This window comes from Prunus mume, linkage group LG5 (assembly GCF_029339155.1).
Source record: "Prunus mume cultivar Tortuosa linkage group LG5, ASM2933915v1, whole genome shotgun sequence".
Lineage (NCBI taxonomy): Eukaryota > Viridiplantae > Streptophyta > Magnoliopsida > Rosales > Rosaceae > Prunus > Prunus mume.
Window position 1 is genome coordinate 20,211,703 of NC_142702.1, and position 14,946 is coordinate 20,226,648.

General features: G+C 37.3%; 3 protein-coding genes across 8 annotated transcripts; 2 read left to right on the forward strand and 1 right to left on the reverse strand.

Moving 5' to 3' along the window:
* The first annotated feature begins 241 nt into the window (after nt 1-241).
* LOC103331852 (shaggy-related protein kinase theta-like) lies at nt 242-5,092 on the forward strand. The gene is made up of 13 exons (XM_008234521.3): nt 242-577; nt 1,725-1,991; nt 2,143-2,235; nt 2,478-2,537; nt 2,651-2,923; nt 3,032-3,106; nt 3,495-3,551; nt 3,657-3,797; nt 3,876-3,926; nt 4,014-4,109; nt 4,220-4,303; nt 4,392-4,494; nt 4,584-5,092. Exons 1-13 carry the CDS (start codon nt 515-517, stop codon nt 4,643-4,645), a joined length of 1,425 nt encoding a protein of 474 aa, XP_008232743.1. The 5' UTR covers nt 242-514; the 3' UTR covers nt 4,646-5,092.
* A 237-nt stretch (nt 5,093-5,329) lies between these two features.
* LOC103331853 (Tetratricopeptide repeat (TPR)-like superfamily protein) lies at nt 5,330-8,951 on the reverse strand. Of its 6 annotated transcripts, none has more exons than XM_089051753.1 (3): nt 6,223-8,951; nt 6,042-6,107; nt 5,330-5,953 (listed from the first exon to the last, which is right to left on the reverse strand). In XM_089051753.1, the coding sequence occupies exon 1, from the start codon at nt 8,726-8,728 to the stop codon at nt 6,296-6,298; it is 2,433 nt and encodes an 810-aa protein (XP_088907879.1). In that variant the 5' UTR covers nt 8,729-8,951; the 3' UTR covers nt 5,330-5,953; nt 6,042-6,107; nt 6,223-6,295. The 6 variants fall into 6 exon arrangements, with proteins under 6 accessions (XP_088907879.1, XP_088907880.1, XP_088907876.1 ...); XM_089051754.1 differs by having other exon boundaries at nt 5,330-5,965; XM_089051750.1 differs by having other exon boundaries at nt 6,042-6,120.
* Nucleotides 8,952-10,510: 1,559 nt separating this feature from the next.
* LOC103331854 (E3 ubiquitin-protein ligase At4g11680) lies at nt 10,511-14,527 on the forward strand. Its single transcript, XM_008234523.2, has 5 exons — nt 10,511-11,471; nt 12,174-12,293; nt 12,405-12,537; nt 13,556-13,717; nt 14,094-14,527. Exons 1-5 carry the CDS (start codon nt 10,966-10,968, stop codon nt 14,268-14,270), a joined length of 1,098 nt encoding a protein of 365 aa, XP_008232745.2. The 5' UTR covers nt 10,511-10,965; the 3' UTR covers nt 14,271-14,527.
* The last annotated feature ends 419 nt before the right edge of the window (nt 14,528-14,946 follow it).

Sequence of the window (14,946 nt, forward strand, 5' to 3'; positions counted from 1 at the left end):
TTACCAGGAAAATCCGCAAATGCTCATCGTTGGATCCCCCATCATATCCCATCAACGGCCGGAGTTTCACGTTTGACCAAGGTACGATAAAGAAATGGTGTAAGGCTGGAATGAATGATTTTCTTTGGTCCAAGTTTGACCGGAGGATCCCAAAAAAAAAAAAAAAAAAAAAAAAAGAAAAGAGAAAAAGAAAAAAAACAGCTAACAGACAGAGATAAATTCTAGAGAGAGAAAAATACAAATTCAATTTTAGTGAGAGAAATCCTGAAAAATCTTAAAGAGAGAGAGCGGGGGAGAGAAAGAGAAAGGGAGGCTGTGGGTTTTCTTCTTTCTTTTCCTTTGATTCTTTTGGGGCTCTGTGGTTTCTGGTTTTGAATCAAAGGGAGAGAGAGAAACAGAGAGACGAGGAGGAGGAGGAGAGAGAAAGCTTGGCATTCTTTCTCTCTCTTCTGTGATTTTTCTCATTTTCTGGGAGGAATTTAGGGTTTGGTTGAATCAAATAGAAGAAACGAAGATGAATATGATGCGAAGGCTTAAGAGCATTGCCTCGGGTCGGACCTCTGTTTCATCGGAGCCTGTAAGTGTGATTTATATTTATATTTGTTCATATGTTGTTGGCTTAGAGCGTTAGAGCTTGTTTAGCTAGCTCAGAAAAATGGATCAAAATAAAGCAAAAGTTATATGTCGTGATTTATGGCGCTTTGGGTTTCTGATATTTGAAATTTCAGAAGCTCGCATCTGGATATTCAAAATACAGTTGATGATTTTTATTTTATTTTTTACTTTTATGATTTGGATTTATGTAGTGGATATTTTAATATATAATTATATTCTTTTGGGGTACGTGTATGTATTCATTTTTTGTTTCTATTTCAGACGGAGATGTTAGATTTTCTTCCACTAGCAAATCTGAGCATTTTGATGATTTTTCTCCCCTGTTTTCTGTGCATATTAGAAAAAGTTCGGTTTTTTCGTGTATGGATTTGAAGGACCATATGGTTTTATTAGATTAGTATGTATGTATTATTCCATTTTTATTGGGTGGGGGGTGGGGTGGTAATTATGGATTTTCAATCGTATTTACGTATCTGTTCCGAGCCGAAATGGGATTTTAATTGTTGTGCTGTTACGTTTTATGCGTGGGTAGCTGATCAATGTTTGCCCAAGACTAAGTTGTTCCTACTTTTGATTGGTCTAGTATTTTCATGATGCATTGCAATTGCAATTACTTGTGAGAAAAGAAAGTTTTATGTCACCACAGATAATGATGTTTTAAAATGTTAGTTTACGTAACAAGAGCAGCCTTTGTTGGGATTGCTGATACATCAAATGACTGTTTTTGGTTCTTTTATGGTTTACATGCAATGCCAACTTTGTGTGTGAATGTTTAATATGTGTTTGTGTGTATAAAATTACAAGAATATGTGCTACTAGCTCATGACTGGCGTGGTTGTTTACAGCAATGAGTTAAAATACCATTATGTGTGTGAATGTTAAATATGTGTTTGTGTGCATAAAGTTACAAGAATATGTGCTACTAGCTCATGACTGGTGTGGTTGTTTACAGCAATGAGTTAAAATGCCATTTTAGATCTGTACGTTTGGGTTTCTTTTAATAGGAGATAATGAAGGCTATGTGGGTTATTTTTGTCATTGTTTAAGATATTTTGCACAGCCTTTTTATTTGTTGATCATTTATAGCTAATTTCATTTTTTATTTCCAGGGCGTGGATTCTATTACAAAGAGAGCAAAGGTTGACCAAGAAACTGAGAAGAAGGCTAATAAACAGTCAAATACTGTTGAGAAAAGTGCCACCAGTCTCGAGCAGCATACTGTTCCAACATCACTGGAAACTGTTGCAAGCACATCTGATGTATCTTCAATAGCTAAGACAGAGGCCAAAGAAGAAAAGTCAAGTTATGATCAGCTTCCCAAAGAAATGAATGAAATGAAAATTAGAGATGAGAAGGCCAACAACCATGATGAAAAGGTAACTTTTGTTGTTAATTCTTTTCGTGTAATTTTTTCCTTCAGATATGTGTATATATTATCACTCTGCTATTTTTTAAATGTAAAAAAGCAAAGTCTTAACAAGCAAATACCAGTTACCGAGTAAATGGTTGCAAATTTTCCCTGCGCAGGATATGGAAGAAACTGTTATAAATGGTAATGGAACAGAAACTGGTCATATAATTGCAACAACAGTAGGAGGCCGGAATGGACAACCTAAACAGGTGATTTCATTTATCTGCTTTGTGCTTCTGCATTTCTCAAGTTGTCTCTTAATTTCATTGTCTTGAATACTTAGTAATACCAAACTAGAAAGTCTTTATGTTCAATGATTTTTAACTTCTCTGTGTATGATCTCTTTTTCTGCTGGAGCCTTTGGTTGATTTACACTCTATACGTACATGATGTATTATATTTGAGATAAATTGTTCATAATATTTTAATCAGTTTTCTTATTTGGTTACAGACAATTTCATATATGGCAGAGCGTGTAGTTGGCACTGGTTCATTTGGAGTTGTCTTTCAGGTACATGAGATTATTTGGATTTGCTCACTATTTAGGTTTTGTTGGTTCCTTTTCCACTGATACAGATTTCGACGTCAATTTTTTCCCCTTGCTCACTGTACTGTATGCTGCAGGCTAAATGTCTGGAAACAAGTGACGCAGTTGCAATAAAAAAGGTGCTGCAGGATAAAAGATATAAAAATAGAGAACTTCAAATTATGCGTTTACTTGACCATCCTAACGTTGTCCAGTTGAAGCATTGCTTCTTTTCAACTACTGACAAAGATGAGCTGTACCTTAACCTTGTCCTCGAGTATATATCTGAAACTGTTTACCGAGTTTCAAAGCATTATATCAGGATGAACCAACATATTCCCATTATTTATGTGCAGTTGTATACATACCAGGTGATTTTGGAATCCTGCTGCTGATTTTTATTTCCTGCCTTTTCTTTAGTGGTTTGTTATTTACGATGCCTATTCTGGATAATAAATTCTGTTGTTTTATCTTTGTAGATTTGTCGCGCATTAAATTATTTACACCATGTTATTGGTGTGTGTCATCGTGACATTAAGCCACAAAATTTGCTGGTAAGATTTTCTTTTAACTTTTATCAGTTTGATTTTAGTGTTGATCATGTAATGAACCAGAATAAGTTTTCTCAATCACAGCAGTCTGACTTTACTTATATAGATAAAATTGACAACAATTATATTGGGGTTTAATTACCCACTCCATTTGGCGACCAAACCAAGACCTTTTATTTAACAGAAGGGATGGATACCACCACACTATAAGGGTGGTGGTTGACTTTGCATAAGATATGAGCACTAAGTTTTGATAGTTTCAATTATTTAAATAAAGACTAAAGCCTGCATGTCAGCCCTTTGATATGTTTACTATGTTTTGATTTCAAATTGATATGAGATTGTATCTTCTGTCATCATACTGAGGTTGAGGTTGTGATGTATATTGCAGGTGAATCCCCACACGCATCAGCTAAAGATATGTGATTTTGGGAGTGCAAAGATGTTGGTATGTTTTGTAGTTTGTGAATCTGGAGGTCACAGTGCTTTGATGATATCTTGGAATTCATGAAGGTCTTGGAACTTATGAATTCTTTTATTTTCTCATTTTTAGGTGCCAGGTGAATCCAACATATCATACATTTGTTCACGATATTATAGGGCTCCAGAACTTATATTTGGGGCTACAGAATATACCACTGCAATTGATATGTGGTCTGTTGGTTGCGTATTTGCTGAGCTTCTTCTTGGACAGGTATGTGTATAGCATGTCAGATTTCTTTCCTTATTTATATTTTCTAGTAACTCATGGCTATTTTTGGTATCATTGCAGCCACTGTTTCCCGGGGAGAGTGGTGTTGATCAGCTGGTGGAGATTATAAAGGTATGGTAGATGTATCCACTTTTTGCTTGTTATGGTGATAATTTTGCTATTTTGCATTCTGATTTTCTCTTTTGGGTATCATACTAGATTCTTGGGACACCAACCAGAGAAGAAATAAAGTGCATGAATCCGAATTACACTGAGTTTAAGTTCCCTCAGATCAAAGCTCACCCATGGCACAAGGTCTGTTCAGTATTTTAATTTTTGAGTATTTATTATCAGCTCTTCATGAATTGGATTATCGGATCTATATTTGTGTCAGCAGAAAATCTTAATGTGCTTGTAATCTTCAGATATTTCACAAGCGAATGCCCCCTGAAGCAGTGGATCTTGTGTCAAGGCTGCTCCAGTACTCACCAAATCTACGTTGCACAGCTGTAAGAAAATAAAATTGCTCTTGATAAATTTTTTGTTGGAACTTGTGAATGGTTAAAGTATAATACTAAATTCTTTCCTGGTTTGTAGTTGGAGGCATGTGCTCACCCCTTCTTTGATGATTTGAGAGACCCAAATGTAAGCTTGCCCAATGGACGAGCATTACCTCCTTTGTTCGATTTCACGGCTCAAGGTAAGATTTTGCACTATTCTATGGCCTTGTTTTTATTTACTTTTTTCTTTGTTAGTTGTTGTGTTAATCTTGATGTCTAACGCGTGCAGAGTTGGCGGGCGCTTCCACTGAACTCCGACATCGTCTAATCCCTGAGCATGCTAGGAATTAATTATTGAAACTGAGGGGGTCATAAATGTACACGATGTAAATGCAGTTTTGATTGCTTGGATGCTCACATGAGCCATGCTGCCTTGCACCCAAAGGGTCTGCTGTCTCTTGTTCCTTTCAGATCAGTCATGGCAGAACTATGCATCGGAGATAAGTTTCTGGCAGGCTGTTCGTACAAATGGATCTTGCGGGTGGAATTTTCAGGTGGGGGTGGAGTGGGACTGCTTGGCACAGAGATTCCAAGATTAAATTTTTTACAATGTAATGTTGTATGCCTCGACTGAAAGATGAGTTCTTACGTATATGTTAATCATGTTGTCATATATAGTGTTCTAAGAATATTGTGGAGACTAACTTAAATGGGATCATTTAGATAAAATTAGGTTCTCATTGTATACTGTTCCCCACTATTTACAGAGAAATTCAAATATTCGAGTTGATTCCCCAATTTCTTCTTTTATCTTTTGCTTTTGCCCTTTTAGTGGCCTTAAGTGAAATAACAGGCAATCCTGTACATTTGAATGATGTGTTCAGTTTTCCGTACCACTGATTGCATCCAGGCAATAATTTTGTCTAATTTGGGATGAATTTCGACCAAAGTTAAACATTACCGTGGTTGAATCGAATCTACCATGACAATCAAGAATGCGTTCATGGTCAAAACTGGACTGAAATAATACAGATATTTTAGTGCCAGATTACCTCTATATATTATAGGTCATTGAATTTAGAGAAACAAATAAATATTTTTCGTTCCCTACCTGAGTGCACCACAAAAATAGAGATCAACAAAGGCTATTTGCAGCTCTGCAGCTGGGCAACTGATTTTTCTGGGCATTTACCTTCACAGCTTGCTCTTCCAAAATAGCCTGATCTTGCTAGGAAGGTCACATTGAGGTTCTTTAAGCTTTGATATTAGCAGCTGCCAGTCACTTTCAAGGTATGCGAATTTCTGAAGAGGCTTATGATGTAAGAGGTTTATGAAGAGGCTTAAATCTCAGATAGACATAGAACTACAAAATGGTTTTTGAATTCGAAATTGTTAAGAGCTCCGCTTTCTGGATGGAATATTACATACAACAAACAATATATTTCCGCATGTTCATAGTCTTATTAGAATCTCTGATCCTGTATTTTCAAGAAATCCTGTACTCAAGGTGTAGTGATTCAGAATCCTGATGAGCTGATTTGATGGAGGTAGAAAATGGTTTGCATTATCTAAGACAATTGGATGAGGAGGAGATCTCTTTATGCAGTACATGAGAGTTCGAATTCTCATACATGACTGACGAACATAATTCCCTACAGTCTGCAAGCCACACTTGTAGATGCATAAGTTAGGCGCTTACAGAAAACACATCACATAAGAGCATGAGATGGGAAAGTTCATATATTACCATTTACGTCAGTGTTCACTTGACTGTCATAGGTTTGGGGCCCATTGCTTATCCAGCTTTCAGCAGCTTCAAGTTTCATCTGCATCAAACATCTAAGTTTTAGGTTTCTCATCTAGATCTACATAATCCAAAGATATCAAAGAAGGGAAAGAAAAAGAGAGACGGAGTTGATGGTCTCAACCTTTGAAGTGCAACTTGACGGTCTTCATGAAGAGCACGACAAACCAGCCATTTGATGTTAACTAATGAACCTTCTACCAATAGTCGTCACAAGAACAGTTTCCTTCTTTGAAATGATGAAAACAGTTTGAATCCCTTAGTACAATATGCCGGAGAAAAACCTTTGATATATATTTCATTGCATTATGGCAATCTCCACAAACCCGGATATTCTTAAAAATTCGGATTGGTGCTCCTGGTGGTGTGGTGAGGAGCCCAAAAGCAACAGCCAACTTCTCACTGTGATACGCTAGGCCAAGCTCCTTACCCTCTTTTTCCATGTCATGAAGTGCGAAATTCATATCTGCGACGTATCCAGCTTCCTTGATCAACATCATGATCTCATCGATTTTGGAATAAATTTCAGCTGTCCTTGAATGGCTTCTATCTTCAGACATAAATGTATGCACTTGGCTGTTCATCTCAATCCAGCTGCATCCAGGCTCCTTAAGAATTCCCTTTGATTTCATCAATCTTCTGATTCTTGCAGCATCTTCCCATCTAGCAGCTGCAGAATACATGTTAGATAACTGAACATAAGGCACAGCATTTAAAGGCTCCATTTTAAATAGGTTTGTTGCTGCCCTCTCTCCCAGTTCTATGTTCCCATGTACTCTGCATGCAGCAAGTAGCGCCTTCCATACAGTCCCATCTGGTTCCACAACCATTTGATTAACTAATGCCTCAGCCTCCTTAAGCTTCCCTGAGCGCCCCAAGAGGTCAATCATACATGCATAGTGCTCAGGACCTGGTTGTATTCCATAAACCCTATTCATCGATTCGAAGTAGTATTGACCTTTTTCCAGAAGACCAGCATGGCTACAAGCAAATAATAAGCCAATAAAAGTAATGAAGTCCGGTTGTGTGCCAGTTGCAATCATTTGATCGTAAAATTTTAGGGACTCCTTTCCTCTACCGTTCTGGGCATAACCAACTATTAAAGCTGTCCAAGTAATCACATTTTGAATTTGCATAGAGTCAAAAACTCTATTGGCGTCTTCTATGCACCCACATTTTGCATACATAGTCACAAATGAATTATCAACTGATATGGATGCTTGAAGGCCGGACTTAATAAAGTTTGCATGAATTTGCTGCCCAAACTCCAAAACTGTCAGCTCTGCACAGGCAATCAAAACGCTGGCAATTACGAATTGGTCTGGATCGATCCCTGCTGTTCTCATCTCACAGAACAATCTAAGTGCTTTTTCATGAGAGCCATTACGTGCATAGCCGGTTACCAGGGAGGTCCATGAGATAACATCCTTGTCTGACATATGCTTAAACACCTCAAGTGCGCAATCTATATTTCCCTGTTTAGCATACATATCAACAAGAGCGTTGCCCACAAGTTGATAAACCTCAAATCCAGTCTTCACAATCAGGCAATGAATCGCCATTGCATTTTTCATGTCCTTCAGTGCAGCAAGGGAGTTTAGAACAGATGGATAAGTAAAGTGATCAATCTTCAGTTCTCTCGAACGCATTTCTTTAAACAAGGACAAAGCTTCTTCTGTAAACCCTTGCCTTACACACCCAACAATCATGGAGTTCCAAGAAACGACATCGTCAACCTCCATGCTTTTAAGTGCCTTCTTTGCACTATTATGATCTCCACATTTCACATACATATCAACCAATGCACTTTGGACAAACACATTTGCCCCAAAACCACTCTGAACAATGCATCCATGCACCTGAGCCCCGAAACTATTTGCCAAAATTGAGGCAGAAGCTGTCAATATGCTAGGGAATGTAAACTGATTGGATTCAACCCCTTCAGCTCGCATGTCCCGAAAACACTTCATTGCCTTAAAACCATCACCATTTTGAGAGTACCCTGTAAGCATAACAGTCCACAGCACGTGATTTTTTCTGTCTGGCAGAGTCTCAAAGAGATATTCAGCTTCCGAAATGCGCTTGCACTTTGCATACATGTCAACCAGACCCGTGACAACAAAGGCATTAGTGTCAAACTGGGTCTTTATCACATACCCATGAACAAGTTCACCACTTTGGAGCAAAACCAAAGTTGAGCACAACCTTAGGACACTGCCCAACGTGTACTGGCTCGGCCCGTGTCCCTCAAGCTGCATTTGCCAAAACAAAACAAAAGCTTCACTTTCACACTCATTTCGACAATACCCAGATATGAGTGAAGACCAAGTGATGGAGGTTTTACTTGGGGTCGCATCAAATAGTTGTTTAGCTTCATTTAGCCTTCCTGAGTTGGCATAAGCAGCTATCATGGTGTTCCAAGAAAACTCATCCCTACTCGGCATTTTATCGAACAGCTGGCGGGCTTCATCGAGTCGACCAGACTTGGACAAATCATTCAGGAGTAAATTCGCCTGGAACTTAGACTGGGTTGAATCCACAATGCTGTGGATGAGATGGGCTAACTCTTTGTGCTTGAATTGATTAGCCTTGTGGGAAAAATTCAAAACTCTTGAATTTAATTTGTTCATAGCCAGTTTTAACTTCTCAATGCTTGTGCTTGTCTATTACAGAGATCATGAAGCTTCCAAATTTCACAAATACAGCTGAGCTCAAGACCATCCCAAGTGTTCAGACAAAAAAACAAGACCATCCCAAGTGACAAATTGCAGAAAGAAGCGTTATTTGGATTCTATAAGCATCTCATTATCTTATTATATAAGAGGCCTATTTAAAACAATGGAAGAATATTGATCTGATTTGGCCCAAGAAAACTTAATATGGGCCCATTTGATTCTATATAGTCCATACAAAATTTCCAATTTTATGATATTCTCATGCTAAATGTATTTCTGAAAAAAAAAAAAAAGCTAAAGGTTTTGTTTTTCTTCTAAGAGAAACAGGGCCCCAACTCGGGCAAGAGGCCCCCAAGGCCTCCAAATGTGTTTCCAGCGCCCAAGTCTTGCTAGGCAAGAGTTGGGCTCCATCAACCTGACAATGCCCAAAGAAAAGACTTGTTTGGACTATTGCCTGGACAAGTTAACGTCATTGTGACGTCAAGATCCAATTTAAATAACAAAAAAAAAAAGAAGGGGAAAAAAGACCAAAATTTGCAGATTTTATATTTATTTTTTATAAATACCTAGTCATATTCTTCACTTCTCACACCAAAACTATATATAAATTTATCTCTTCATATCTCATGTGAATAGTGGTTGCTCTTGGATTGTCAAGACAATGAGTAGAAAACTAAAAAAAAAAAATTGCTAGCAGACACTATTTATATGAATAAGTAACAATCATTTCACCCCTTGCCTTTTCATAGCAAATGGATGGAAATGCTCTTAAAATAAGGAAACAGTTTTTATTTTATTTAAATAATAAAATAAATATATAAATAAATAATGTTTTACAATGTTTTAACTCAGCAAAGTAAATTTATAAGAAAATGAAAATTGACTTTTTAAAATATTATATATAGATATTTTTTCCGTTTTATTTTATAAAAACATTGTGCAGAACAGATGAGCACTGATAATATAACGCCAGCGAAATGAAAACATTCGGCGGCAACTTTGCATCGGATACGTGGCGGGAGTCCAGCAGAAGGAGCCAGTGGGCGCGGGGTGGGTGTAGTACATCCATCCCAACTGAAGCTTTTTTCTTTTTTTTTGGGGTCAAAACATCCCAACCGAAGCTTTCAGCTTTCAAAAGCATTCGTAAAATTTCTTCCGACAAATACATCATCATCCACTCTCATTTCACTCATCCTCCACAATCACTAGTGTTTCCACTTTCCAACATAAACTATGTTCCCAACATCCCCTTGTTTCTATGAGTTTATCAAGCAAAAACAGAAACTAATCAGAATCGAACTTTAGATGTAACATAATTATGACATATTTTTTTCATATGCATTTATCATTTGAATAAGCCCTAAACACTTTAGATATAAGATAAACTCAGTGATAATGAAACATGGAGGTAGTTGAAAATTCGAATATACTAAGCTTGAATTGTTATTAACTAATTTTTAGTCTAACGATACTTCTCGTTTTAATATTATAAGAAGTCTAAAATTCGCTCCCTGTTAGTTTTTAATTTTTAATTTTTTGAACAATGACAACACCAAAGGCACCATGAGTTAATATTGTAAACCTTACCTTATTGTTTGTAATGAATACAATGGTAAAATAACATTGTATAAAATCTTATTTACCAGAAAAAAATATTGCTTTGGGAATTTGAATTCAATTTCAAACACACAAAGCCAAACAATTAGAAGCACAATTGCAATTTCCCATGTGAAAAGTGAGAAATTTGAATCAAACCACAAAGTACACAAACTCTTTCTTCTGGTGAAAATGAAGTTCACAGACTTCAAATTCAAAATACCAAGAAAAAAACAAAAGCAGTTTAGTCCCAAACCAAACTCCCCATCAAATCACTGAAAAATCCCAAACCCAAAATTCAGAAAGCTCCCACTCTACACCAGCTCACTCACCTTTCAAATATTCTCTCTCATCCCAAATGCTTCAATTTAAACCTTCAAAATTTTCTATTCATCCCCCAATTTGATTTCTAAAAACCCAATTTTAGCTCCAAAATGCTTCATCTTCATCTTCAACCTTCAAATCTCTGTTTCAAGTGAATCACAGCAACCCACATAAATTCCACTCTGATCATTCGAAAATCACAAACCCAAAATCCAAATACAACCCGATTCCCAGAAAATCAAACCCAATTCAAAAGAATTTTCTAGTAGGCCATGGACACTTCACCACTCCTCGGCTATTCAATGGCCGATGACCTCCTCCGAAGCCGGCGGCTCGTGCGCCACGCCCCGCCACCATTGCGCGGCGCTGCGCGGCTCCTTCGACGCGCCAGCGGGCGCCGAATGAGGCTTCGTGAGCCCTCGTTTCGGGTCCGAGAGAACGCGGCGGAGGAGCTGGAAGAGCGCCAGAGCTACTGGGCGTACTCGAAGCCCGTCATAGTTCTGGACCTGCTGTGGAACTTGGCTTTTGTGTGTGTTGGGTTCACTGTGATGGGGTTGAGCATGGAGGAGAAGCCTGTGGTGCCTTTGAGGATTTGGGTTGTTGGGTATATTTTGCAGTGTGTTGTCCATGTTGGGTGTGTGGTTGTGGAGTATAGGAGGAGACGTGAGGTGGGTTTTGGTGAGGTAGGTTGGGGAAGTGGTGGGAGTGGCAGTTTGGGGTCTGGAAGTGATGTTGAAGATTATGGGAGTGAGCAGGGTATGGCTGATGATGAGACAAGGTAGAGTTTTTTGCTTTTGTTTTTAGGCTCCTTGTGCAATTGTGCATATTATTCTCGATTGTTTTTAGGACTTAGGAATATAAATTCATATATGTTAATAGTATAAATGGGTGGATATTGATTTAAATGTTGCATTTATGGAAAAAGGAAATCTTGCGTATATATTCAATTGGTTTGTAAGTATGTATTTATGTTTAGTTTGCGTATATGTTATATAGAATGGATATGAATATTTTTGTCTGTGGTTCTAGTAAATGTGACATAAAAAACATGGTTTCTAAAGCTCAGAGTAAGTAAGCGTTTTTTGTATTCTGGAATCGGTATGCTGTTCATCCATTGTTGCACATTTGTCAAGCTTTGAAATTTTTATTTCTCAGTGCAATTCTTTTCCTTTTTCAGATATGTAAAAATGAGCAGGACAGACCTATTATTTAAGTTCCGTCCGTTTGTGGTTAATTGAAGTGGGATGAATCTAGATGGTGATGTGTAATGGAAATGGGGCCTCATTGATTGAATCCCCACATGGGATGTTACCCTTTTTTCACATCATATTTGTAATGCAAAATGTAAAATGCAATAAGTTGGTTAATGTTAGTTATGGTTGCCATTTGTTTTGAATGTGATTATCTTTACATGTGGCTAATCTTTGTGTGGCTGTATGCCATGAAAGTACATATAACTTTTTTTTTTTTACTGCAACAGTGTCACAAAGCATCTGGAGTCAGCCAATACCATGTTTTCATTTATTTGGTGGGTCATTGGATTCTACTGGGTGACTGATGGTGGCCAGACTTTGCTATGTGATTCACCTCATCTATACTGGTTAGGATTGAATAGAGTTTATTCTTAAGTGGTTTCTTCTGAGTGATTGACTTGAATATGTGTGTGTGTGTGTGTGTGTTTTAATTACTCACGTGCGGTTCTATTTTGCAGGCTTTGTGTTACATTTCTAGCTTTTGATATGCTCTTCGTCGTTATATGTGTTGCTGTTGCATGTCTTGTTGGAATTGCAGTCTGCTGCTGTCTGCCATGCATAATTGCAATCTTATATGCTGTAACAGATCAGGTAGACAACCATAAGGAATGTATGCAATTTTTAGTGTTATTTTGTTGAAAGAGTTAACTTGATATAGCATATTTAGGAATAATAGGCAAGTTAATAATCTCTTGATACGTGCACATGAAGCTCAAATTATGGCAATATATGAATAAGAAACTGTGATAAGTGGCAATAGGCTAATAGCTTGTTGTTCATAGTTGTGTTTTGCATGTTCTGATTTCTTAGATTGTTAAGTGCGATACACGTGCAAACTTTTGCTGGCTCATTTTATCGCATGCTGAAATTTATAATGGATTCAAAAAAGCTTTTGTACCTTCTCATCCCTCTCATCTCTCCTCCCTTTCCTTATGTAATTGGCACCAGCTTGAGTCCCTCGAATCGAAAGAGTTCAATTCTGTATCAAATAGGCATTTTTGTTTTGCATGTTGATTCTGAAGGAACAGCCTAACTTTCACAATATTTGTGCATCTTTATTGTAAGTAAATGTATATTGCTGAAGAACTCTCTTAAGCTGTTGGCAATTTGAGTTCTTTCTTAGAATTTTATGGGCGACCATATGAGAACTCCTTTTAGAGTTTTTTAAAATATTGAATTTTCTGGTGCATTTTTCTGTTGGATTTTGGATAGAAGATTATTATATAGTTAAATCTTCTTTGATTGAAAAGAAACACGAAAACACCATGACTGAGTTACATGTTGCTGACAATGTTGGCTTGAAGATTATGCTAAAGTTCTAGATTTATATGTGCCACCGTAATTCAGGGTGGCCCATTCCATGTGACAGTTGCGATTGAAGAATCGATCCTTTCCATTCACTATATGAATGGAGAGGATCCATATGAATTGAGAGGATTCTTTACTTTGCATGATGTAGTAGGTTATGAAAGGGGAAAAGAATGAAAGAATTGTTTGGCTTCTTGATTTAATTTGGTTATCTTGCACTTATGAAATAATCCCTTTCTACTCAATCATATATGTCAATATATGACTTACCTGACTTCATATCACTTCTGCATGAAAACAGGAGGGGGCAACAGAGGAAGAAATTGATAGATTACCAAAGTTCAAATTTCGCAGGACAGGTAATTTTGAGAAACTTAATGGTGAGGCCCAAGCTTCTGAAGGATTAATGACCGAATGTAACACTCATGCACCAACTGAGCATGTTATTTCCCAGGATGATGCTGTAAGTTTCCATGTGCCTTTCAATATGGTCCTATCCCTTTCCTAGCTGCTTTATACTTGTATGATGTTATGTATTTTTGGCAGCTCAAGTACCATAGCTTTTAATCTTTTGATTTTTGTCAGCATTCCTTTCCTTACAACCCCCTTTCGTTTTCCAAGTTCTTTTATGAAAACCAAGGTCTGATATGAATCTAAGATTAGGTGGTTTGGAGTTCTTAGATTTCCCAATATTCATACTTTTTGAAAGTCTTAGGATGAAACCATACAATCTTTTGTCTGTATATCTAGTATGTGTGCAAGTACTGGTTTCGCAGTACATTACTGCAAAGAAGCCTTCTAACAGACTGCCCATATCACATGAATTTTATAAATTGCAGGAATGTTGTATCTGTCTTTCTGTCTACGACAATGGAGCGGAGTTACGCGGACTTCCTTGCCATCATCATTTTCACTGCAGCTGCATAGACAAATGGTTATACATCAATGCTACCTGCCCTCTGTGCAAGTTCAACATTTTAAAGCCTAGTAACCAAATTGGTACCGGTGTAGTGTAGACGGGATCAAATTTCTCTCTGATCGTGGCATGCTGTTCATCAGCAAATGAATATCTTCAGTGGTGCTGCAAGTGTATCTTTATTTTAATATTTTTCTTTTTATTCAGTGTTAATATATCCGTTAACTTATACATATGTATATGTATATGTATATGCTAATGTCAACCAACTTCTTGTAATGCTGAAAAACAAAAGTATAGTAGCTGGTTACAATGGTCATCATGTGAAGGATTGAGATTCTTGGTGAACAATTTCAAGTTTCATCTGGTACAAGGCATAAAATCAAATAGTTTTGCAGAACGGGTAAATTTTTAGGAGACATAAATTTTGACAAAGAATTGTACTAGCGGCAGTCGCCAATGTGGGACAGCCATCCCTCCATGTGGTGGCAAAATGTCGGTAAATATTGGGTTTAATAACAATACAGGCATATATTATGAGTCAACCCGCACCATCATAAAGGGGTTCGGATGAGGGTTGTTTGAGATGTCTTAGAAGTTTTAGACTTTAACACTAACTGCGACTCCTAGTATTTTGTCCTCTCGGATTGGAATTGGGATTTACATATAAATACACTGAAATCGTGATTTCCGATCCTTTAATATATATATTCAAATATATGTAAAAAATATAGCCGCGTTACTTTAAATATTTTAAAATATACTCGCAACTCTTT

Coding starts and splice junctions, on each gene's coding strand:
- LOC103331854 (XM_008234523.2), top strand. CDS start 10,966: ATGGACACTTCACCACTCCTCGGCTATTCAATGGCCGATGACCTCCTC. Junction 12,294..12,404: donor GATTCACCTCATCTATACTG/GTTAGGATTGAA, acceptor TCTATTTTGCAG/GCTTTGTGTTACATTTCTAG. Junction 13,718..14,093: donor TTATTTCCCAGGATGATGCT/GTAAGTTTCCAT, acceptor TATAAATTGCAG/GAATGTTGTATCTGTCTTTC.
- LOC103331852 (XM_008234521.3), top strand. CDS start 515: ATGAATATGATGCGAAGGCTTAAGAGCATTGCCTCGGGTCGGACCTCT. Junction 2,924..3,031: donor TGCAGTTGTATACATACCAG/GTGATTTTGGAA, acceptor TTATCTTTGTAG/ATTTGTCGCGCATTAAATTA. Junction 3,927..4,013: donor AGCTGGTGGAGATTATAAAG/GTATGGTAGATG, acceptor GTATCATACTAG/ATTCTTGGGACACCAACCAG.
- LOC103331853 (XM_089051753.1), bottom strand. CDS start 8,728: ATGAACAAATTAAATTCAAGAGTTTTGAATTTTTCCCACAAGGCTAAT.